This window comes from Zootoca vivipara, chromosome 4, assembly GCF_963506605.1.
Source record: "Zootoca vivipara chromosome 4, rZooViv1.1, whole genome shotgun sequence".
In the NCBI taxonomy this organism is placed as follows: Eukaryota; Metazoa; Chordata; class Lepidosauria; order Squamata; family Lacertidae; genus Zootoca; species Zootoca vivipara.
In genome coordinates this window covers 42,910,732-42,936,563 of record NC_083279.1, presented here as the reverse complement: position 1 = coordinate 42,936,563, position 25,832 = coordinate 42,910,732, and the positions used below count along the sequence as shown (strand labels likewise).

General features: G+C 42.7%; 1 protein-coding gene across 11 annotated transcripts in view; it reads left to right on the top strand.

Moving 5' to 3' along the window:
• Positions 1 to 25,832, top strand: part of DMD (dystrophin) — a 1,020,507-nt gene that overhangs the window by 715,240 nt on the left and 279,435 nt on the right. For all 11 annotated transcript variants that reach the window (XM_035114377.2, XM_035114375.2, XM_035114388.2 and 8 more), the window contains 2 exons: positions 6,577 to 6,815; positions 25,114 to 25,231. In XM_035114377.2, coding sequence (XP_034970268.2) covers positions 6,577 to 6,815; positions 25,114 to 25,231 — 357 coding nt within the window. The remainder of the gene's footprint in view (positions 1 to 6,576; positions 6,816 to 25,113; positions 25,232 to 25,832) is intronic.

Sequence of the window (25,832 nt, the reverse complement as noted above, 5' to 3'; positions counted from 1 at the left end):
TTAAGAAGGATATTGACAAGCTGGAGTGTATGCAGAAGATGGTGACCAGGATGATCAAGAGTCTGGAAACCAAGCCTTATGAGGAATTGTTGAGGGTATTGGGTATGTTCAGACTAGTAAGGAGGAGTCGTAGAGTAGATATGATATCCTTCTTCAAATATCCAAAGGGCTGTCACAAGGAAGATGGAGCAAGATTGTTTTCTCTTGCTCTAGCAACTAAAACCTGAACCAATGGCTTTAAGTTACAAAAAAGGAGATTCTGACTAAACATCAGGAAGAACTTTCAGCAATAATAGCTGATCAACAGTGGAACAGACTCCTTAAGGAGGTGGTGGACTCTCTTTCATTGAGGTTTTAAGCAGAACTTGGATAGTCATCTGTCATCTGTCATGTCTGCTTTATTTGAGATTCCTGCATTGCAGGGGTAGGAATAAATGACCCTGGTCCAATGCTACAGTTCTATGATTCTAAGAAGGCAGCATAGATAGGGATGAAACTGTGATCAATTTTCATAAAAATGAATTAATTCAGCTGTTGACATATGGTAAATCAAAGCATCTATTAAACACATTCTATTTTTTAAGAGAAGCCATTTTGGCTTAGTTATTTACTGCTCCTAACCCCTCCATGTTAACTCTGTTCTTACCTGCAATTGGCTAGACTTTTCCACCTTTACTGTAACAAGGAATGATCCCTGTGGAGCTAACAGTTGTGTTGTGCTGGGAAACAGCTGTCAGAAGCTACCCCTATTCATCTTTCACCTTCATCTCTGTAGTTGGATATGTCATGACTGCATCTCAGCCAGTGTTCATTGACCCAGAAAGGCAAGTTCAAACTAAATCCTCTGCTTACTAGCAGAACACATTGGGTAAATTTGGCATGCTCATGTTTTGCTTCAACTTAACAGTTTCAGGTTGCAGTGGGAGAAGGTCTTACTTGGTATATGTGCAGGCATTTTAATGTAACATATTAAAAATGAAACAATTCCACACATGTAGTTCTAAACAGTATCCGTAGGAAGTTTATCAAGCTCTACATCGTACTCACACTGCATTGACATAGAAAGGCCTAAATTATCTAGTTCATGAAAAATAACAGCTCAAACTTAGTCTTCACTGACCTCATTTAATGCTGTATTCCCATAGCTTCCATGCTGTGATGAAATATCTTTTAGACATTTCTCTTTGGAACAGAGAAAAGTTAACACGATTATGTTGTCTATAAGAGAGATTTTTCAGCTTCTGCACATGTTTTATTTTTGGAAATAAAGAGATGAGAAGTGATTTATACAAAAATCTTACATCGAAATTAATTTTAACTGATTTGATATATCATTAAAGACTAGTCTTTAAAGGACTGCTCATGTTTCATGGTTCTTAATCTGTCAAGGCAGCATTCCTAGGAAGAGGCAACCAGAGATGGATTTAGGATATCAAAAATGGATTAAAAGGAGCTTTTTCATCACATCAAAATACCTTCCCCCAAAGAGGGTGCTGCTACTGCTGCAGTTAACAGTCACAGCTGGAAAAATATGCATTTAGCTGCAAATGATACCTGGGCATCCAGAACCATGGCTAGCACCATTTCAAGCTGTGATCCAAATACTGACGTGAGTGTGGTCCCATCAGAACAGGAGCATTACCTCTTCCAATGTTGACTGTATCATACACCACAACATTTCCATATTATCCTAATTAAGTTTCAGCATGTCATCTCTAGGCATCTCATTTAAAAAAAAACAATAACAACTCAGGCACAGGTTCAGATAATCCACTGCCACACCTGGATCTAATGTAAAGGCACTTACTCTGAAGTACTTGCTAACTCTTCCCAGTGTGTATCTTCGTGGGACAGTCAGGACACCAGCTCTTCCCCCTTTAGTATTAAACTCAGTGAGCTCATTCATCCCCCCCCTGCTTACGAAATGCTGAACCACCAGCATGTTGTTGTTTGGGAAGCACTACGCAAAGTGCTAGCGCCTGAAGATCAGCTGGTTGACACTCGTCAAAGTGCAGCAATTTGCATGGTGCTTCCCAAACACCTGACAAAATTATGATGTCATATGATGCATCAGTGGTTGGCTCTCTCACATGTCAAAGTTTTGGCCCAGCCAACCAGATAAAGATGTAGCTAGCTGGGCCAAAACAGATGCCCACTCCTGGTTTAGAGTGTTAACTAATTTTATATACACAGTGTGTGTGTGTGTGTGTGTGTGTGTGTGTGTGTGTGTGTAGAATTTATATTGTAAATGTAAGTCACTATAAAACTTTGAGGCAGTTTTACTTTTAAAATATGCAGAAGCCTAATGGCAAAATCATTTGCTTATTCAATTTAATCACTACATTGGAATGCATTGAAATAATTTGTTCATGTAGTTTCTTGAATAGACAGGTTATTTGTCTAAGTGAAGGTGTATGATGAAGTACAAAATATATTTAAATGAAAAATAATCAATTGTAGCACTTTTGTCTAAAGCTCTATCTGTTCATCCATCAGGCAAGCTGCTGTTGGCCTGAAGGAGTTTCCTAGCTGTTAAATGTAACTTGAAATATGTGGGTAGAAAGGAATTGATATGATGATCTGGGAGCTATTCTATCAAGAAACTATGTTGATTTGTATAAAATAAAAAGTAAAACATTGAGGTGGAGCAGAAATAAAAAGGGGGAATTAGATGGAATCAGCATTAAAGCATTAAATCACTTCTCAAAAGTGATTTTTTAAACAACACAAAAGAAGTACTTGTAATTGATGCAAAGTATGCATCACCAAAGCCTAGAAATCAGCATTAATGTTTATCCCCCTGCCCCTGGATTTCAAGATAAAACAAATTCACTCTTACCCTAAATCTACCCATCCCCTTGTTGCTCACTCCATGACATTAATGTATAAAACATATTAGTCATAAGACTTTATTCCAAAGCATCCAACCTCTGTCTTTAAGGTGGCTAATCTGATGGTAAATGAAATGAGATGACATTTTGGAATTGCTACCATAAATTGTAACTGATGTGTGAAATGAAAAAATTATCTATTGTGGAAAGGAATGACAGTCATTGTGCAGACAATCTTATCTTTTTCTCTGGAAGGAGTAGGTACAAAAAATCACCACAGGTAAATATAAAAATAAAGATTCTAAAAGGCGCTGTGTTTGTTCTTTTTGTTGTAAGCAGACATAGGAACTAGTGAAAGTTTGAGAATTAAAGAAAATAGTTTTCAAATTTCTTGTTTTAGTTTGCAGAGATATATCTAACTAATTTTGCATATGCATATTAATTTTTATAACCTTATATTGTCCTCAGAGGACTTGTCTGGTGTGTGCTGTAACAAAGTAGGTAAGGGTTGCTTTCTAGCTGTGCTTTGAAGACTGAACTTTGTGAATTTCAAAATTGGCTCAGGTGGTACACAGTTTAGCTTTATTAAATCAGAGCCAATAAACAGAGAGGCTTAGAAGGTGATTGTCTCCTACGTCTATTTATGTGAAAGTGTGTGTGAATTAATAAGTGGATTATTTAGAGCTTTGGGATAATAGCACAAGATATTTCATTTAACTTCCCTTGCCCTAAATGCTATTTACTGAACCTAACTTGAGTTTGGCTATTAGTACTTACTGCTATTATTTTTGAGTATGTTATATTAAGACTACGTTTTCTCATGTATATTTCTAGTAAAATAAACTGCTTCATTCAAAAGGCAGGTCATCAGGGCAGACACTACCATTAGGCAGATTGAGGCAGCTGGAGTGTATGTATGTGTGTGAGCAGCAATGGTAGCTCCTCCCTGTCATTCCTTCCTGTTCAATAACAGAAGAGAATAGCTTTGCACCCTTTAAGCTGGGCTGATGCCCTCAGTGTGGTGGAGGTCATTCTTCCATTGCCAGTACAGTGGTACCTTGGTTTACGAACTTAATCTGCTCCGGAAGTCTGTTCTTAAACCGAAACAGTTCTTAAACCAAGGTGTGCTTTCCCTAATGAGGCCTCCCGCCGCTGGTGCCCTTCCACCGTTCGGATTCTGTTCTTAGACCAAGGTAAAATTCACAAACTGGGACATTACTTCCGGTTTTGCGGAGTTCGTAAACCAAATAGTTCTTAAACCGGACTGTTCTTAAACCAAAGTACCACTGTATTAAAGTAAGAATCAGCTTTCCAATACAGTTGCGGAATGGAAAGGGGTGTCACCTTGTTCCTTGTCTCATGTAGCAAAATATTTTGAGCCAGTTCTTCAGGACCCAACAAATTGGTGAATTCGATCTAACATATATTGGTTCACATATTCCTTTCTTTTACTTTCTGCCTAGTTTTCTGAAAATGTGAGCTGTATATTGTATATAAGCACATCAATTTCAATGTATTACTGCAATCTTTGGAGATTCAAACTACTATTTAAAGGCTGTGCAAGCTGGCAAAGCTGAAATCTGTGACATTTGATTCCATAGTTATACTCATTATGTAAGTGCACCATTTTTCATGAAGGAAAACAGCTGATATTCATTGTTTGTGGCTGTTGCCAAAGCCCCCTCTCTTTTGTAGGCACAGGATAAATCTGCACATTTTCCAGCTGCATGTGTTGGTCTATATATGCAGGATATTTGTATGTCAGTGTTTCGTACACCTTTGGGGAGATAGTACAGTGGTACCTCGGGTTACAAACACCTCGGGTTACAAACACTTTGGGCTACAAACTCTGCTAACCCAGAAGTAGTACCTCGGGTTAAGAACTTTACCTCAGGATGGGAACAGAAATTGCGCGGCGGCAGCGGGAGGCCCCATTAGCTAAAGTGGTACCTCAGGTTAAGAACGGTTTCAGGTTACAAACAGACCTCCGGAATGAATTAAGTTCGTAACCAGAGGTACCACTGTACTGGGTTGCAAGCATTCTTTGCCCACTCTGTATTTAACCATTTGCCTGGAACGCGTAGACAACCAGGATTTCCATGTGGACAACCTTGTGAAGGGATCAGTCATTTCTTCCACCATTCACTTTATAGAAGGCAAATTTTATTATTACACTACTAAGAGACTAGTCATCCGTGTATCCGTTGTAACAAAGAAGAAGTGGTTTAAACTCACTATGTAAGGACATGCAAGCTCTGGTAGCATCTAAGCCAGCTAATAAATAATCTTGCAGGATAGTAATTTTTGTGGGGTTATTTACACAGATATTCTATGTGTTTAGACTGGTGCATATAAATAACATTTACTCCCTGCAACCTATTATGTAAATTGTTTCTTAGCTATGCAAATCTAGTACATTAATAGTTGAATTATATCCTAGATGCTTTGTGTCTGCTCCTAGCAGCTACCTCAAAAAGTTGGGAAAGGATCAACAGGAGCATCTTTTCAGTTTACCATTTTGGGAGACAGTAGAGGAGTTTACTTCGCCTTTGGAGGTGAAGTAAAACTATTGGAAGATTATAGCACCTGCTGTGGCTGTAGAAACTGATATGGGAGATACATGTTTTGTTGCAGCTGAGGCAAATGAAGGTGTCCAGTTGTCCTGCTGCAGATTCACCATGGTGTTTTTTCTGTCTGAGGTTTCATTTGTTTCCATGAGAATTACTCGGAGTGAAGTGTGGATACATTCAAATATCTCCTTTGTCAGGATCTCACAAGGTGGCTTAGGCAAGCTTCAGCCCCCGCACCAACATTAGTTATAGTTATATTTTCAGGATAATTGTAAAATAGAGTGCAAAAACCCAAAATGCAAAATAAAAATGCTGTATCATGGGTTCTGGAAGGGCTGAAGAACCCCACCACCATTTTCCCACTCCAAATTATATCCTTCCATTGCTGCTTTGCAGCAAGGTAACATGGCAGTGGTTGTTTCCTACATACTTTTGTGTGTAACATGAGACTTGGAGTCCATGGCTAACAGCCTAGGAGTTATTGCTTACTAGCATCTTGGAAGGAGTGAGGTTATCAAGTCAGATCAAATTTTGGGTCCTTCACCATCCACTTTTAGCCCAGGCCCTGCCCACCACTGGCATATGACCCCCAAAAGGTTACTCAACATGAATGTGGTGCTGGGGCTGCAAAAGGTTACCCACTCTTGCCCTAAACGGTTTGGGTATAAGTTTTTTTGAAGAGCTGCCTTCACCCTGTCTGCATTTTAACATCATAAACAGAGCTGGGGTTCATTACTAGCTGGGGTCCAACAAGCCGCATCATTACACAATGTTATGAAGCCCCTAAAAACCCACCTATTCTTGCTTGCTTTTCCATGAGCTGTATCTTAATTTGTTGGATTGGATGTTTGCTTTGATGCTGTTGCTAGTTTTTATTAATGATTTTGTTGTTGTTGTATTGGTTGTATTTTACTCTTTTGTTATGTAAGCTGCCTTGGGAAGGTTTTTATCCTTTTGCAGGTGGTTTCCAAATCTTTTACATTTTAAAAAATCAGATAAAAATAAATACATATCAATGACTTTAAAGGAAAAAGAATACCCTTGGTGTCCACAGTTAATGTGGACATCACGTGAATTTGCAAAAATTATCATTATAGTGAATAACTATGTCAGTAAATTAAATTATTGATCTTAGCTTTTTTATTCAATGTCACTGCATTTTTCTTCCCTTTCAGTAACTTCTCCTGGCCAAACTGTTACTGTGGTAACGCAAACTCTGGTAACCAAGGAAACTACCATCTCCAAACAAGAAATGCCATCATCTTTGCTTCTGGAGGTGCCAGCCCTGGCTGAATTCAATAAGGCATGGGCAGACCTCACTGACTGGCTTTCTCTATTGGATCGAGTGATAAAATCCCAAATAGTGACTGTAGGTGATCTTGACGAAATCAATGACATGATCATCAAACAAAAGGTATGTGAAATATTTACATACTGAATTTTATGTCTGACAGAAATAGCTGCTACAAATGGATCAATTTAAACAAGAAGTATAATAAAGTATATTAGTATACATTGCACACATATTCATCAGCAAATTAATTTTAAATGTGAATCTGTTCTGCTTTATGCCAGTTTTCAAATGTATATGACAATTATTAAAATTTGTAGAGTGAAAATAAAGGTAAAAGATAAAAAAAGATATCAGTCTATATATTGCCCTTACAGCGAACCAGTTACTTTGATATTTAGACATCAATATACTACTTTCCCAGAAGTCAGTAAATAGGTTGAGTAGTACATGATGCAAGAAGAATAAACCAACATCTCTTTACCTTTTTATGTTAGAATATTTCTCTAAGAACTTTCTGAGAGGTTTGTATCCTGCTGTCATGCTATTACGAAAAGCTTCTCAATCCCCTTAAAGAAAAGAGCAGCTCATTAATGCAAGTGTTTTGTCAGCAAACTTTTAAAGTGCTACTTATCTTTGAAAACACACAAAAATGTGGAAATATAGAAGCATGGACAAAAACAAAACTTTAACTTCAGCAACTCTGGTGCAATAAAAGTAATTTGTTTATTATATAGCCTGAAAGTAATTACCTGCCTCCTAGATTTAACAACGCTCAATATAAAATATCTAGCTTGCATGAGCAAAACTTTAAGTGCTTCACTTCCATTCCACTGATCCTTTCAAGAGTGCATCAGGCTCTTTGTTATACAACATTGTCTCCTTCAAATGCAAATTCTAATTTAGTCTATTTAAGGCTTTTTTTAAAAAAAAAGTGTATGTGTAACAAGGAATCAGAAAGTTGATAATATACAATGAGATGTTATTAATTAAGAGCTAGACCTTACTTGTATGAAAATGATGATCTTAGACTTTAGGACCCACCCCCTTACATAGATAGTACTATGTAATTGTTATTAACAACAACAACAACAACAACTCTTTTCTGCTAAGGGCAACAATGCAAATCCTAAATATTATCTAAATGTGCAAACATTTTTTTTTAGTCCAGGTGAAAAACATGTGACCAGGAGCTATCATATCCTATGTTACGATACATAACTTGATTGTGGCTGTATCTCAGCATTATTATTATTTATTAAGTTCACTTATTCCTTATTTCAGAAGATCATACTAAGCCTTACCCATTTGTGATTGGGGATTTATATACAGTATGCTGCACTGTGTGTATATATATGTGTGTGTTTGTGTGTGTGTGTGTGTGTGTGTGTGTGTGTGTATCCCTTATAGGACCTTTCTTTGAATATGACCTCATTAAATGTTCAGTAAATAACCTCAGTAAATTAGAGCATAAATTGATCAGATTGCTTTTCAAAAAGTATATGAAATGCATATGAGCAGGTTTCAGGGCTGAGGTTGATGTATTAACCACAGTTAATATTATCCTTCAACTTCACTAGGATTTGCAGTATCAAGTGTCTTTACTCCTGGTCACATAACCCAGGCCTCTTACTCTAAATCTTCATAAAACTTCTTCTTAGGATTGTTCCTCTCAATACATACACACACATTTTAGACATCTCCATGGTCTTCAGGGCCTTCATCTCCACTAGGGTTGTAGATGTATAATTTTATGCTACAGTATTCATCCCTACTCGGACTGGGATACAATCGGGGTAGATTGGCAGGAGAGACGGGAGCTTCTTCATTCTACATAAGTGTTTTTTAGCTTCGATTATGTTTTGTAGAACATACCGTATTGTGATGTGAGTGTTGGTCTAAAAGGAACAGAATCTTCTACTTCTGTCTGCTGCCAATGTACAAGAAGAAAACTGACATAAAATCAACTAAAATCAACTTGGGTGCTAACATTCTGAGTTCAGAGCTTACAAAATCATCTCTGAATTAGATATGCTGAAATCCACATTTTAGTTTTGGTTGATTTAGCTCCCTCATGTAGTTTGAGCATAAATGAGAAGTCTTCTTTTCTACTTTTTGTATAATTTATGTAGAGAGAAAATCTGTGGAGTACTATTTCCTGCAAGATACAACATTAATGGCTAGGCTACATCAGCATCCCCAATGGGAACGGGGGCAGGAGTGGGATGCTTTGAACTTCAAGCCACCATTATGCAACCTTGTTTACACACAAATGGCTTAATACTGTATTGTAAGTGAATGTAGCATTAGCCTCCTATTAGAGAACTGATATTCTTTAAAATAATTATTATGAGTAGGTTGCCAACTGAGATGTGCACTGTTAAAGTGCTTTTTTTCTAATACATGCAGACAAGTGTAGATAATTTTTGGGGGGGAAAGGTGTTCTTGTTGTCAGCATGTGGTTTTAAGTCTCACCTTTCATATTTGTAAATCTAAAGTAGCTATATTTATTATGTGTTTGAAAATATTTTTTCTTTGCAACAGAAGAGTTAGATTGGATGCACCTCTAGGACTCATAAACCCTAGGAACTAAGAGATCAAACAAAATTCTCAAGGTACTTGAGGAGCAGGCCTCATTGCACAATGATGCTCTTGGGACATTCAGATAAATGACTTCTGGTCTGCTGCATTTTTCCACAGAGCAAAAAGTTTAACACACCTCACCATGTCAGAACCATAGCAACATCCCGCACCACAACAAAAAATGGCTCCTGCAGATTTTGTTTTGAACGATCTGTTTTGTTGAATTGGAAATAAACTGTTCATCAGAAACAATAAAAATTGTTGGTGGGTTGCTATATTCTTAATAATCTAACAAAGTAAAAAAGTTTTATTTTGTTCTTGCTTGCTTGCAGAACGTATGCTATCTCTGTAGCATATGCATTTCTTAGTTTTCTTTCTGTTCCATAATTATAAAAAAGTAATTGAATAGCTTATTTTCCCATGTAATGTGCAAAGCAGAAAATTGTAGTCCAATTGTAATCATAGAATGCAAATCAAAACTATAAGGACCAAATTAAATGCTTGTTCATTTTCTAAGATGTTTTGGGGGTTATGGGAGAAACATATTCTCAGGAAAACGGCATGATTCCAGGAAAACAAGATTACGTACTGCAGTGGGAAAGTATGAATTAACTTTTTTTTGTTTTTGATGAAGCAGTTTTAGAAGAGAAAGTTATTTTACATGGAGTATTTTTTTTTAAAAAAAAGCAGAAAGGGACTTTTAACATTTTCCCTTAACATGACATTCCTGATTAAAATCACCTCCATGAGCTACTCTTCGCTCCAGCTGGGAAGCTACCATTGTTGCCAATAGAACGTTTCCTCTCAGGGGAATAGCAGATTGAGGAGAGCTGTTTCATGAAAGAGGCTCAGGTTGAAGCTGCCTACAGTAGCTTCAGAAACAAATTTGCGTCATGTGTGAACTTCATCCAACTCCGAGCTTCCTCTGAGTTGGATTGAAACAAAGTCAAGTCCAGCCAGATCCTAGCAGGCATGGTGGAAAGGTGTTTGGGTGAGTAAGGAGTAGTAGTTCGGTAGAAGCAAAAAGTCTTTAATGGGGTACCCCAATCCTTGGAGGGCCAGGAAAGGCATACAACCTCCCTCCAACCATGACTAAGGCTTTTACTCAACGCTTTCCCCACCGGAGTTGTGCCGATTGCTATGGGCTAGGGAAAAACCCATGAACCTGAAGGACAAATTTCTCCCCAGCCCCAAATACTGTGACTGATCTTAATCCATAGTAAGGTCAGGAAAGCAGTCCTACTTCTGTGATGGATAGGAAACAGCCTAGCTGAAGGGAGGGTGGGAGGGAGATCCAAATGAAACCAGAATTCTAGATGGGACATTCCTTTTATATTCTGGTAGCGGACCTGAGTGAAGTCCTGAGGGACCTGGTCAGGCCTGCGTCCAGAATGTGCTCACCTCCTGGCCTGGTTGTTATTGGCTAATTTGGCAACCGGACTAATCCAACTGTTCCCCTGGCCAGCGGGAGAGAGACTGTTGCATCTCCCGGCGGCTGAGAACCTGGCAAGGAGGCAGTTGGATGGCGTTGTGGTGCAACACCATGCTACTGAAAAGCAGTAAACAGAATTTAGGAGCATGGGAGAATGATTTATTTCCTAATTGATTCTACGTCTTTTATCAAAGTGCCCTGTGTGTAGCATATGGATCTGTCGTTGATAAGGGACTTCTGTGAGAACTGCATAAAGATGAGCTGCTTACACCTTGTTCGAAAAGGTCTTAAGTATGCTCATTATGTTTAGGGTGTATTTTCCATCTTTCATCTGTAGATGACAGAATTCAAATCCAGATTTTGCTTTCCCTTTTCATCTTTTAACAAAGAATGCTTACTTAGGTTTTCCCATTTATCAGGTATTGTCTAAACGTGTGATTTATTTTACCATGCTGAAATATTTTATTTATATATAATTCAATATTTACAATAAAAGCATGTACATGGCACCATCAGCTTACATTTATGCAGACCAAAGGCTTGGGATTTTGAAATAATATATTGCTTGCAGAAATTTATTTAAAATCTGTCTAAATAGGAGAAAATTGGATCTTTGTTATCTGTTTTCTAAGGCAAGATTATTTCTAAATCCCCAACTAGGAACAGATAATAAACCTAGGAGAACCCCCAAGGTGAAAACATAGATGAACTGTTTCTTTACTCAGGAGAGAACAGAAGAGAAAATTGTTTAAAATTTACCCTTTTCTCACCACAAAAGATTGCCTTATAACAAAGGTATAAATAATCCAGTTTTGTGAAGCATGGATGCTAAGCTTTTCTCTGATGTCAGCTTCTATAAAATCACTTTAAAAATCTGTCAGAAACATAATCAGAAATGCCCTTTGATCTAGTTTGCTGCTTCACGCCTGTTCCCATTCCATATAAAAATGCACTAGGTGCAATAAGTGTAAAACTTAAAGGACCATATCTCAAAATAATTGCTGAGAGCTTACAATTCCCTTTTATACCTTTCAAAATCAGCCCAGCACCTTTTCTGATTCCCCCCTAATTACAAGAGACAAATAATACTAGTACCTTCTATGAATGCAAAATGGTAGTTCTGGCAACAACACTGATGAAGTTAGTAGCCTCCTAAACTTTCCCCCAATCAAAATTATAATTGATGCCTTATGGATAACACCAAAGAAATAACCATTTTGTTCTGATCCCCCCATACTACTGCCTTAAAAATATCTTAACCAATTTTATTTACTTTTTGTTACTCTAAAATAATTCCATTCTCCCCCCCCCCCCCTTGCTGTCTTCACGCCACCATTCCCCAACATAGTTCATGTAACCCCCTATAGTGACCTCTTTTGGTGGAGCAGAGTCGAGTCTGCTAGACCTGTCTTTTATTTATATACATTTTTAAAGGTTTTTATTTATTGGGTTTGTTGTAATTGGGTTTTTAAAAAATGTGCTTATAAAGCAACTTCATTATTATCATGATGATAGCAGCTTAAGTTACCATATATCAAGGTTGCTCTTATGCTAAAGAGAAGGAAAAGAACAGGTGGCTGGGATTTGAGTTCAGTCTTACTTCTATTCTGGTTTTATATTTTGGTTAGTATGCAGGGATTAAACTATTGCATGCCAAGACCCCATGATCCTGCAGTTTCCAGGAAGAAAATAACCGGTCAAGACAACAGCATATAGTATTTGGAGTCACAACTTTTATTGGTTACAGATGTGAATGGTTTGGGTAGAGCCACATTATACCACTCCAGCCTGCCTGATGAGAGTGCATCTAAAAGTAAACCCAACGGGGTGGGGCGGGGGCTATGACCTACATCAAACAGGGGTAACCCCTAGGTGTCCCTCCCTGTTGAAGGAGTGCCTCCACTTGGGCATCAGACAGAAGTAATTTCTCCTGGATCCCTTCAATAGGGTATCCTTACCCAAGGAGGGGCAGGCAGAGACTACAACCTCCCCTCCAGCCAGGATGAAGGCCTACCCAATGCCTAACATCACAAAGTAGTGATGATTGCTATGAGAAAGGCAAAAACCAAATGGCCAGGGGGGGGGGAGCGGGGAAAATTCCTGCCCAGCCCCGAATTCAGCAGCCAACAATGTCCATATCGAGGTTATAGCATAAGCAAAAACCAATATAGAGGGAAGGAGATCTGGTGAAACAAGGTGGCTGAAGAGGACAGTTGAGGTAGGTGGCAATTTATCCCCCTGGGAGCAGTGGTGGAGGAACCTTCTCTGGCACCCCCGTGTGCGCACTCCGTACAGACTGCGCATGTGCACACTCCGAGCGAGCGGCATCCCGTACGGACTGCACATGTTCGCTTTTGTGTCTATTTTTGCAGCCATTCCTTTCTTATTAGCTTTGCTTGAACTGTTTTTTCTGAGCAAGATTTCTCAGTGAGGAAAGCTTATAGAAGTAGTGCAAGAAACATTTGTGCCAGAGACAGGCTAAAGAGCATGATGCTGTGTGTATTGGCAGAACAGTGCTGTGGCAGCCAGTAAGTGAGGTTTAAAACACAATAGTGGCTTCTTGATGCTTTTGTTTTTTAAAAATCTTTAAAAGTAAAGGGATCCCTGACCATTAGGTCCAGTCGTGACCGACTCTGGGGTTGCAGCACTCATCTCGCGTTATTGGCCAAGGGAACTGTCGTACAGCTTCCAGGTCATGTGGCCAGCATGACAAAGCCGCTTCTGGCAAACCAGAGCAGCACACGGAAACACCATTTACCTTCCAGCTGTAGTGGTACCTATTTATCTACTTGCACTTTGACGTGCTTTCGAACTGCTAGGTTGGCAGGAGCTGGGTCCGAGCAACGGAAGCTCACCCCGTTGCGGGGATTCGAACCACCGATCTTCTGATCAGCAAGCCCTAGACTCTGTGGTTTAATCCACAGCGCCACCTGCGTCCCTCTTACAAAACACTAAAAGAAGCAACATGAATCTATGGCGATTTTATTTTAATTAATAAGAATTAGAAGCAAAATTAGGTTCTGTTAAAACCCAAGAGAATGGGTTTATCTCAATTTCCACTTGTTAATCAGATATATGTCTCCAAACAATACCTGGGGTTCATTTGCAAGAGAACTAACATGAAAAATGATACATAAGCATATGAGGGGAAATCACTCCTTCAGGTAGATTCAATCAAGAGTGAAATGATATTATGTGCTAACATTTCCCACAGTGGTACAGAGCTAATAGAGCATAGAATATATGGACACAGAAGAAGTCAAGAGAGACAGAGAGATGATATGTGTATTTCACACAACTTTAATGAAAAATCTAACTCCCTTTGTAAAGATAAGTGTTTTCCTCTGTGCAAATTGTTACATTTTGTAGATTATAATGGTATGTTTGTGCAACCTTAGAAATTAAAAATGCATACAAGTAAACAAGATGTGTACATGTTTCTCCTCAATACGTGCTACATTATTTGAGTAGCTTACAGTAAAGTGTATAAAAACCTTTATGGGCTGATGTTGAGAATACATTTTGGAATGTATTCCTTAAAGTGTAACCAGCAATGTTTGTAGGTGTGTTTGGTAAACTGTTAAGATCAAAGTATCACGACTATGTATAACGCTCATATTTTGATGATACTTTAACTTTTATTAGGCTTTGACATCAAACACTCCCCCCCCCCATGAATTTGTTTAAATTTATTAGTTGAAGCTCCCTATCCATGGACTGATTCACCCTTAATTGTTTTATTATCCATCAGACGTGCCATTTTTATCCTCTTATTTTCTTAATATCTTCTCTCAGCTAGCAGAATCTATCATGACATCTGATTTCCAACGGGTAAGCTGCTGTCAACCTGACCCCATTAGTTGACATTTTACCATATGCTCACAAATAGTGTGAACATTACCCTTTTCCTTTCTAGTCTCCTTCTGCTCTGTGATTGTGTTCGACTAGATAGTGCTGAAGGTGACTTCTGAGATTAATCAGTCTGATGCTACTGACAATCACATATAATGCTTAAAGAGATAAGGTTCATCAGTATGTAAGGAGGGGTGGAATAAATAGATTCCTAGGAACCTTTTTAGAACTACATAATTATATTAAAGAGGCTCACTTTAATGGAGTACACTGGAGTAAGGAGAATCTGGCTTGCTAGAAAACATAGGTGTATTTCAATGATTTCTCCACAATATTTCCTATACTTAACATCAGCATCTTTAGGTGCTCCAGATTAAATATTTGCAAATACAGATAATTTGTGTAATTCCATAAATCCTGTTTCTGCAAATCCTTACCTATTTCCTCATATGGACTTTGTGGAATATTCTTTTTTTTTTTACAGGAAATATAAAATTTCTCCAATTATCTTCAACTAGGGATACATTCTAGTGGCATATTGTTGCCATCACAAAAATCACACAGTTTCTTACGTGTGTATCCACTCTCTGATCTTTTCAAGTGAGTTCGTTCTTCATTAGGCATTTAGGAAACAGTTTTCGGTTTGAGTCCTCCATCAAGTTGCTTTCCTTAAGCCTCATGCTTTTAAATTTGCACTGAAAAACCTCTCATTTGTTCTTCCTATTAAACTGCCACTGTAACAATTTTATTGGCATTTGGATAAGTTATCTTACTCTTATGGTGCATCTCCATTGCTTTTATACCCAGTGTGAGGGACAGGGGATATCGCGAAGTCCCTCCCCTCCTGAGTTCAAGCCAATCCCCGAGCACAGGGGGAAGCAGAGAGAGTTCCGATTCCAGTGGGGAAGCAGGAAGTCGTGTCCGAGGCTCAGGCAAGGTAGAGGAGCCAGGGTCCCAGGTGGGACAGGAAGGGGCGAATAAGGGCGGGAGACCCATCCCCCCAACTCCGGAATTACGCAGAAAGAGGAGGGGAAAGAGGATGGGTCTGCCAAAGCTTTTGTGTTGGAGAAAGACGCGCCAAAAGCCATTAGGAGGTTCTGAAACCGACTGACCACATCACTCCGTGTAAATAGCAATGACTTAAGCACTGTAAATACGCAGCACCAATAAAAGAATAAAATGCAGAGCTGCGTAGCGTCGTTACTCTGAAGTAGTCCGCTCCGGCCACTGTGACAGCAACCTCCTAATCCTTTTTGGGCTACTTTGGAGTTGCCGGGATGAGCGTGTCAGAGGCGGAGAGATGGCGGCAGATCGCGGAGCAAGCCCAGCAAGAACTGCAGCAGCTGTCGCTGCAGGCGCAGGGGGAATTGAAGGCAGCTAAAGAAGAGACTAAGAAGGTCCAGGACGACCGGCTACAACTTGCGGAACAGGTGAGAGCGCTACAGGAAAGAGAGCAGGGATTAAGGGCGGTGGCGGTAGACCTCCAAAACAAGCTGGATGCAGAGAAAAACAAGGCGGGAGGGGCACCCCAAGTCCAAGTGCTGCCAGGAAGGAGAGCCGGGACGCTAGTAAGCAAGTTTAATGGAGACCCGAAGGAATATCAGGGCTTTGAGACTGAGATTGTGTATGCTCTTGAGCTGCACCACGATGAGTTCCCTGATGATGAGCACAGGGTAGCGTTTATTGTGGAGCACCTTACCGGGGCAGCCAGGGAGTGGCTAAGACCGTTAATTGCAACAAAGAATCCTTGCATGAAGAATGTCAAACTATTTCTAGAAGGTTTGAAAACGATGTATTCGTCCGATAGTCATATGGACCAGACTAAGGAGGAACTTCACAATTTACGCCAAGGAAATATGACAGTTCGCGCGTATTGGGCGAAATTCACCATGCTGGTGCACAGATTGGGGTGGGAACTAGAGTCACCCCCAATGCAAGCGGCGTTCTACTTGGGGTTGCATGAGGAGGTGAAGGATGAGCTCTCGAGAGGTCCAAAGCCCAGTAATATGGATCAGCTGAGCAAAGCGGCTCTGGCGGTGGGGGTGAGACAGGAATCCCGGTGGAGCGACAAGCAAGCAACGCGCGCAAAGCGGGCTTGGTTCCCACGGTCGCAGGAGAAGCCACCCCCCCAACAACCCTTTCAAGCCACGCCTGGGGCCAGTCAGGACCAGGAACCCATGCAGATTGATAGCGCGCGCGCGGGGGCTTTTCAAACCCCAGCGGCGCCAAGACGCAAGGAGGGAAGGGGTGGGAATTGCTTTCTCTGCAACTCCCCCCAGCATCTCGTCAGAGACTGCCCACATCGCAGGGAGTGGCAAGGAAAGGCGGGAACGGTTGTGCCCTCCCCCACTGACGCAGCACCACAGCAGGGAAACGGGAAAGCCTGGCTGCAGGAGACAAGGGGCAGCAGCCAGGCACAGTCAGCAGACAACAGCCCCAGCCCACCCACCCGCACAGAGAGGAGCAGAGCCAGCCCACCCCTCCCAGAGCAGGAGTGGTTCTAGAAGTGACGCTCACGCTCCCAAATGGCTATCCCCTGACAGTCCTCGCCTTAATTGACAGTGGGGCGTCAGCGAACTTCTTCTCGAGGAACTTTGCAGAAGAGCACCAGATCCAGCTTCTGCAGCTGGATTTTCCTCTGCACGTGGCGACCATTGACGGCAGAGAGCTGCTGGGAGGGGCCATCACTCATCAAACCCCCCCCATGAAAATGACGGTGGGAAGGCACTCAGAGACACTGGCATTCAACGTCACCACCATCTCAGACCCCCCCATCGTCTTGGGCATGAGCTGGCTGGTGCGCCACGACCCCTCCATCAGTTGGCACCAGAGATGCATCACTTTTGGATCGGACTTTTGCCTGGAACATTGCATGCAGCACCAACCAGGGGAGGGGCCTCCGATAGCCACGGTGGCCACCATGCACGTCAAAGGGGGTGAGGCGATACCCAAGCCGTACTGGGACCTGCAGGAGGTCTTCAGCGAAGCGGAGTCCGACCACCTACCCCCGCACAGGCCTTTTGACTGCCAGATCAACCTGGTGCCAGGGGCAACTATACCCCCAGCCAAGCTGTACGCCATGTCAGACCAGGAACTGGAGGATCTGCGCGCTTTCATCGACAAGAACCTCAAGCGGGGGTTCATCAGAGAAAGCAAGGCAGCAGGGGGCAGCCCGGTCTTCTGGGTGGACAAGAAAGACACGCAACAGCGCCGTCTGGTGGTGGATTTTAGACGACTGAATTCAGTGACAGAGCCAGTGGCTTTCCCCATGCCCAGAGTGGATGATCTCCTGACAGCGGCACGCAGGGGCAAGATTTTCACCAAGCTAGACCTGAGGGGGGCGTACAACTTGATCAGGATCCGGGAAGGCGATGAATGGAAAACCACGATGTTCACGCCTCTGGGCTCTTTTGAATATCTGGTGATGCCCTTCGGGTTGCAAGGGGGCTCAGCATGCTTCCAGGCCTTCATGCACCACGTCCTGGGGTCCCTCCTCTTCAGGAAATGCTTGGTCTTCCTGGATGACATCCTTATTTACTCCAATGACCCAGTGCAGCATGTGAAAGATGTCAGGGAGGTGTTGCAGCGCCTGAAGGAGAACCACCTGTATGTGAAGCTGGAGAAGTGCAAGTTTCACACCAAGGAGGTGGACTTCCTGGGCTACAAGCTGTCAGACAAGGGGCTGGCGATGGACAAGGACAAGGTGCAGGCCATCCTGGACTGGCACAGCCCCAGGACGCGCAAAGATGCCCAACGCCTACTAGGCTTCGCCAACTTCTACAGGAAGTTCATCAAGAACTTCTCTCGCGTTACGGCTCCCATCACTGACTGCCTGAGAGGCAAGCAGAAGTTCAGGTGGACACCAGAGGCGCAAGCAGCGTTCGAAAGCCTCAAGAGGGTGTTCGCCTCAGACCAGAACCTGTTCCACGTGGTTCAGGACGCGCCCCTACGCGTGGAGACAGATGCTTCTGATAAAGCTGTGGGCGCCATTTTGTTGCAACTGGACGCCAACAGAGAGTGGAGACCCTGTGCCTTCTTCTCCAGGAAGTTGACCCAGCCAGAGCGAAACTACACGGTGTTTGATCGGGAACTTCTTGCGATCCACGCTGCGTTCCAGCACTGGAGACACTTCCTGGTGGGCGCCAAGCACCCCATCCAAGTGTGCACGGACCACAAAAACCTGGAGTTCTGGAGAACTGCCAGGGTGCTCAACCAGCGGCAGATACGGTGGGCAGAGTTCTTCTCGAACTTCAACTTCTCCATACACTACATCCCGGGAGAGCAGAATGTCAGGGCGGATGCCCTCTCCCGCAAGCCTGAGTACATGGAGGAGGAGGCGCCACCGGCACCCAGGCACATTTTCCCCCCGTCAGCATGGTCCTGCGGAGCAGCAGTGGTGAGCGAGGCAGAACTCACAGCACTGACGGCAGCGGATGAATTTGCCAACCGCATCTTCAGAGAACTGAGAGGGGGGGGAGCAGGCAAAAGACTTTGCAGAACGCAGGGGGCTGCTTTTCTACAAAGGTGCACTGTACCTGCCCACCACCCAGCTTAGACGTACGGTCCTCAAGCAGATGCACGACAACCCAACGGCGGGTCATTTTGGGAGGGACAAAACCACTCACCTAGTCATGAGACACTTCTGGTGGCCAGGGGTGAGGGAAGATGTTCGAGACTATGTAAGGGGCTGTGACACCTGCCAGCGGGCAAAGGTGGTCAGAGCAGCGCCACCGGGATTGCTGGAGCCCTTAGCCACGCCACACAGGCCGTGGGAAGTGGTGTCCATGGACTTCGTCACAGATCTGCCTTCTTCCAGGGGCAAGACCGCAGTGTTGGTGGTGGTGGACCTCATGTCCAAAATGTGCCATTTTATACCGTGTGCCAGGGCGGTCTCTGCAGAAGAGACAGCCAAACTGTTTGTGGATCACGTATTCAGACTGCATGGATTACCCTTAAGGGTTATTTCGGATCGTGGCCGCCAATTTGTTTCCAGGTTCTGGCGGCGGCTCATGAACCTCCTGCAGGTGGAGGTCAGCTTGTCGACGGCTAGACACCCGCAGACCAATGGACAGGCGGAGAGGGTCAACGCCATTCTGCAGCAGTACCTGAGATGTTACGTCAGCCAGAGGCAAACGGACTGGGTGGATCGCCTGCCACTGGCAGAATTTGCCTACAACAATGCGGTGCACGTCTCCACAGGGGTGTCGCCCTTTAAGGCCAATTATGGGCGTGACCTCAGATCTTTCCCAGAGAGGGAGGGGGAGGAGGAGGAGGAAGGCCCACAGGCTGAGGATTGGGCAGAGGAACTGGAGACGGTGCACCAGCAGCTCAGAGAACACTTGGAGAGAGCCAAGGAAGCGTACAAGAGGGGGGCAGATCGCCACAGGCGACCGGGGGAGGTCATTAGGGTGGGGGACAAAGTTTGGTTGTCCTCGGAGGGCCTTCCCATCAGAGGGCGATGCAAAAAGCTGGCGCCCAGAAGGTTGGGCCCCTTCACGGTCACGCAACAGGTCAACCCGGTGGCATACAGGCTGGCACTGCCAGAGGACATGAGGGTGCACCCAGTGTTTCATAGATCGCTGCTGTCGCCGTACAGGGAAAGCAGCAGGCTCCGAGACAGCGAACAAACCCCTGAGGGAGGGGGGGAGAGGGAAGGCAGGGAGCAACTCAATGAGGCCACAGCCATCCTGGATTCAAGGTGGGGGGTGGGGGGACTGGAGTACCTCATGGCATGGGAGGATGCTCCACCGTCCCAGAATGAATGGGTCCCAGCCACTCAGATACAGGAGGAATTCCTGGTAGAAGAATTTCACGCCCTCTTTCCCCATAGACCCAAGCCCTGGCACATGGAAAGGGAGGGGGAGGGGGAGGAAGCACGGGAGAGCAGTTCACCATGGCGCTGGGAAGCGGAGTTTGAGGAACCAGAGGATGAGGTATGGGTGTCACCGAGATCCACCCAGTCAGAGGAAGGAGCAGATTGGCAGAACATTTTTACCCCCACCAGCTCTGACGCCACAGACTTTTTGGGATTCCCGTCCTCCCAGGCGGAAGGGGGGGGCTTGCAGGACTGGGGGGAGGTGTTCACACCAACGGGCTCGGAAAGCACTGAGTTCTTAGGCTTCCAGTCGTCACCGACACCTGGGGGGGACCTGGGGAGGGGTGAAGGAGAGCTTGGGAGGGGGTGGATGTGAGGGACAGGGGATATCGCGAAGTCCCTCCCCTCCTGAGTTCAAGCCAATCCCCGAGCACAGGGGGAAGCAGAGAGAGTTCCGATTCCAGTGGGGAAGCAGGAAGTCGTGTCCGAGGCTCAGGCAAGGTAGAGGAGCCAGGGTCCCAGGTGGGACAGGAAGGGGCGAATAAGGGCGGGAGACCCATCCCCCCAACTCCGGAATTACGCAGAAAGAGGAGGGGAAAGAGGATGGGTCTGCCAAAGCTTTTGTGTTGGAGAAAGACGCGCCAAAAGCCATTAGGAGGTTCTGAAACCGACTGACCACATCACTCCGTGTAAATAGCAATGACTTAAGCACTGTAAATACGCAGCACCAATAAAAGAATAAAATGCAGAGCTGCGTAGCGTCGTTACTCTGAAGTAGTCCGCTCCGGCCACTGTGACACCCAGATAAATGTGTCCTGCATACATTGGGATTGCGATATCCTGTGTATTATCTCCCTCAGATCAAGGGGAGATGCCTTGCTCTGCATTCTGTTTTTCTTGTAAGTGATATTGATAGAGAAACAGAGAATGTTCTGTGTTCTGGAATTCCAGATATGCAGAGCCACTTCCTTGCTTTATTTCTGTTGCTAGGTAAAAACACTGTATCATGGAGGATGGGGCTACGAATGGCTACAAGTGGCTGTGTATTACCTCCAGTATTAGGAGTGGTATACCTCTGAATACCAGTCACTGTAGTACCTGAGTGGGAACATCATGCCGTGGAGATCATGTGCTGCATTCCAGCTTCCATAAGCATCTTATCCATTGTGAGAACAGGATGCTGAACTTTGGTTTGATCCAGCAGGGCTCTTATGTTCATTCAAAATTGCTATAATAAGATTGGTACATCTGCTGACAGTTTTATCGTTGCTGTTTTTATGCTTTTTATACATTGTTTGTGTAGGATTTGAAGTCCATTTAAGAAGTATTTTTGTGGAACGGTGGACAATTTCTGAAATTAACCAACATCTGGAGGGCCGAAATTTGGGGATGCCTGCTTTAAAACTATAATGCATGACTACTTAAAACATCTGGGCAAATAAAAAAATATATATTTTAACCTGCTGCACAATATGATCATAATGTCAGCACATTCCAGAGTAAGTGTGCCATCACAGAAAATGCCCTCTCTTTTGTAGCTATTATTTAATAAATAATAAAAATAATACCGTACCTCTAGGAAGGTACAATCTACAACCAACAAATGTTGAGGGAGCAGCATGGGCCATGCAGTCTGTAAGGCAGCTGGAAAAGGCACCTTCTTTTCCCTACCATCGCCATGTCTTCAATTCAAAAGCTCTGAACAAAGACACAGGGAGCTGCCATGCTATGTATCAAGGAACTGCACAGTTCTTTCTCTCTGCAGTCATCAATATCAAGATAGAAGATAGGTCATTTAATGGTCAGTCTGTTTAGTTTTCACTAAGTGTGTAACTTCTGGTTACATAAGGATCATTGTTCTCCAGCACATCTAGAAGTCCAGCAGCCAGCCAGTGTCCATGAGGTGATAACATGTGACATGGTGGCCTCTTGATTCTGCAGCCTGTCACATACATTTGCACAGAAGCAGAGGGCTTTTTCAATCTATCTGAGATAGAGGTAATATCATGATCTACTTACCATTGTAAAAGCACCCACAAGGTTCTTTCTGCTTAATAGAATCTCATCGTTCCACAGCATCAACCCCCATTTGAGTTCCAAAAATGAACTGTTCTCTGAAGTGACGCTTTGGATGCACATCCCCATCAAAACAACCTACAGGCAGCCTGGTTGTCATATTAGAATAATAAGTATGCTTCCTCGCATGGCTTCCAAGTGCCCACTTTTTATTGGAAGACAGTAAACTTGGCTGCTTCGGAATTATGTAATATGAAAGATGATATTTCAGATAAATAGCTTATAGGGCCTGAAGATGCTGTTATGTGGATACAGCTGTAAATCAGTATTTTTTTCCTTGTAAGAATTAACTGAAGCTTGGAGAGGAAAAGTGTTTCCTGTTACTATTTTTGTTTTACAGAGCCATATTCGTTTAGTACTGCTGCTGGATAACTAATTGCTCCATTTTTTCCAATTTTGTTAAAGGATATAGTTTCTATTTATAATGATTTCCTGGAGGGAGAATTGTATCTAATGAAATGGAACTTTGTGCTGACTAAAAAAAAATGTTTCTTATGAAAAAGAAACTTAATGGCTTGAAATCAGTAAAATACTGTATTTTGTAATTAAATTCTGGAATAATTTGCATATGTAAATGAAATTTCTTTCCTCTCAAACACATTTTGCTCAGTGTAAAGAAAACAAAAACAATCTAGTTAACAATTTAACCATGCATTTTTTGTTATGCAGGTGCAATGTAGTAGGTGTGATATATCTACATTTCCTTATATTGTTTAGATGTACTCTAAAGATTTAATTGTAGTATTTACAAATGCATACATATAATGTGCCAGCTTTACATAATCAGCCAGCATCTCAGAATACTAATAACCTCTACTTCCTTGCTGAAAAATTCTGTACACTGATGCAACTTTAAACAATCTTCAATAAGTTATCATTCCAATGAGGTTTTTTTTACATTGGAATGCAGTTTAGTACTTTCTTCAACAAATTAGATATTTGTTATGTAAGATAACATTAATGGACCACTATTAATAACTTATAAAGTAGAAGTGGGAGTCAGTAGGCTCATGAACTGCTGGAGTTCTCACTCTTGGTGGTGCGTAAGTGACTAAACTTTGTAAAGATGCAGATCTACAGGTCTGGCGGGGTATGGGATGACGGAAAAGAAGTCATCGCTTGTGCACTATATGCTGAAGACATCTGTGATGAGTAGCAAGTGGGGTGGAAGACAGTATTCATCAGTTTACTCTCAAAATAACAGAGATGTACCGTATTTTTCGCTCCATAAGACGCACCTGCCAAAAGACTCACCTAATTTTTAGAGGAGGAAAGGGAAAGCCCTGTTTTTTTGGGGGATCAGCTCAAAGTTGTGCAGCTTCTTGCAGCATCTTTTGCAAATGGGAAAAAACACATTTGGGGGAGGGATCAGCTCACAGTTGTGCAGCTTTTTTGTAAAGGGGGAAAACTCCTTTTTTGAGCATCAGCTCAAAGTTGTGCAGCTTCTTTTGCAAATGGGTCCAGTATTCCATATCTACAAGTCCAGTATTCCATATCTACAAGTCCAGTAATTTTTGGAATTATTCACATTCTTTTTTTCCTTAGCTGATTCACATTATTCACATTCAGTTGCTGACTTCAGCAATTTGTTCCATATCTCAGCCACACTTTTGTGTAAAGAATCTATAAAACTTAGGAACCTGAAAATTCGATTTCCCTTGAACAGTCACTAACCACAAATATGGAAAAAGTCTTAAAAGTCAGTGGCATTAGTTTTACAATTTTTTTTAAAAAAGTTTGCTGTTGGTTCATATCATTTCACCTGGCATTTGGAAAAACTAGCTTCCTTGAATGCAAAGGTTATGAAAGTGACAGTGACCAGAACAAAAGAAGGAAGGAAAGAAAATATATTCCTTCAAAATGAATTTTAAAGATTGGGTGCAACTTCTACTCTAACAGTGTTTGAATACAGGTGGGTAGCCGTGTTGGTCTGCCGTAGTCAAAACAAAATAAAAAAGTTGTGACATTTGCTGTGAGGAAGACAAAACTCCCAGACAGGTCCAATATGTCCACAGGCAATTTTCTCCCAGGCCCCGAATACAGCAACCAAATAATCCCACAGCAAGGCCATACATGAGCCCGCTTACCTCCAGGCTGCCACAGCATACAGGGTATGTGGGATTATTACTTCCCGACTGCGCTGTCTGCTGGAAGTGCACCTGGCTTTTATGCCTGGCTGGCAGACCCCACAGAATTCTGGCCCTGCCAGATCCATCACCAGAGTATTACCCACCAGGCCCTAATTGGCCCGATCAAATTTTAAATTTTGGTGAGCAATCCCACCAGCCCCCCACAGCTGGCCAATGCCAAAGCTGACGTCAACTGTGGGCTGATTGCATCTACCCCCTCATTCCCCAGCAACTATGCTGGGCCACAATCGCCACCACTGTCTGAGTTACAGTATGCAGCCTTTTTGTTTAAATGCAAATTCAGTACACATTTTTACATGGATTTGAGTTTTGCTAGTGGTTGAATTGGTTTGCCACCAAAACTCACAGAAATGACTACTGTCGATGACACTGTTGTGGTCCATTAGTTCTAGGAAACTGGTTATGTATATGGGTATATAAACATGGTGTAACTATAAATACCTATTTGTGCTTTTATGCATATGCTTTGAATATAAACATGGTGTATATATAAATACATATGTATGCTTTTAGGCAACGCTACAAGACTTGGAACAAAGGCGCCCTCAGCTGGAAGAGTTAATAACAGCAGCACAGAATTTGAAAAATAAAACCAGCAATCAAGAGGCTCGAACAGTCATTACTGATCGAAGTAAGTAGCAAATTTTCTATGCCTATTATTTTACGTGTGTAAAAATACTAGGCTGTATCCAAAAAATTAAAGTGAGCTTAAGGCCATTCACACAACAGGGCTTTCCTGACCTCTCTTCTGTACTGCAGTACTCATTACCCCTGAAAACACACTTCTGGGAATTAGTGGACCCTCAGAAAAGGCCTAGGCTACAGTGAGAGGAGAAAATCAGACAAGCAAGCAGACATCCACTCACACCAGTCATTTTACCTAAATTTCAGCTAGGCCCCCATACCATGTATTTCCTAAAAGTCCTCTTATCCCAGGAAAGGATTTGTGGGGCAAAATCTGCCTAACTCTGGATGTTTATATATCCTATGTGTCTATGACTCCCTGGACCCATGTTTCATAAAATATATTGTGATTATGCATTCTAGTATTACTGATTACTCTTCCACATGCCAAACTTTTCTTATCCTTGCCATAACTACATCAAGTTGTTAACCAGAAGGTTGGTGGTTTAAGCCCACCCAGGGATGGCTGTGGGCAGGATTCTGCATTGCAGGGAGTTTGACTAGATGACACTTGGGGTCCCTTCCAAATCTACAATTATATGGCTCTC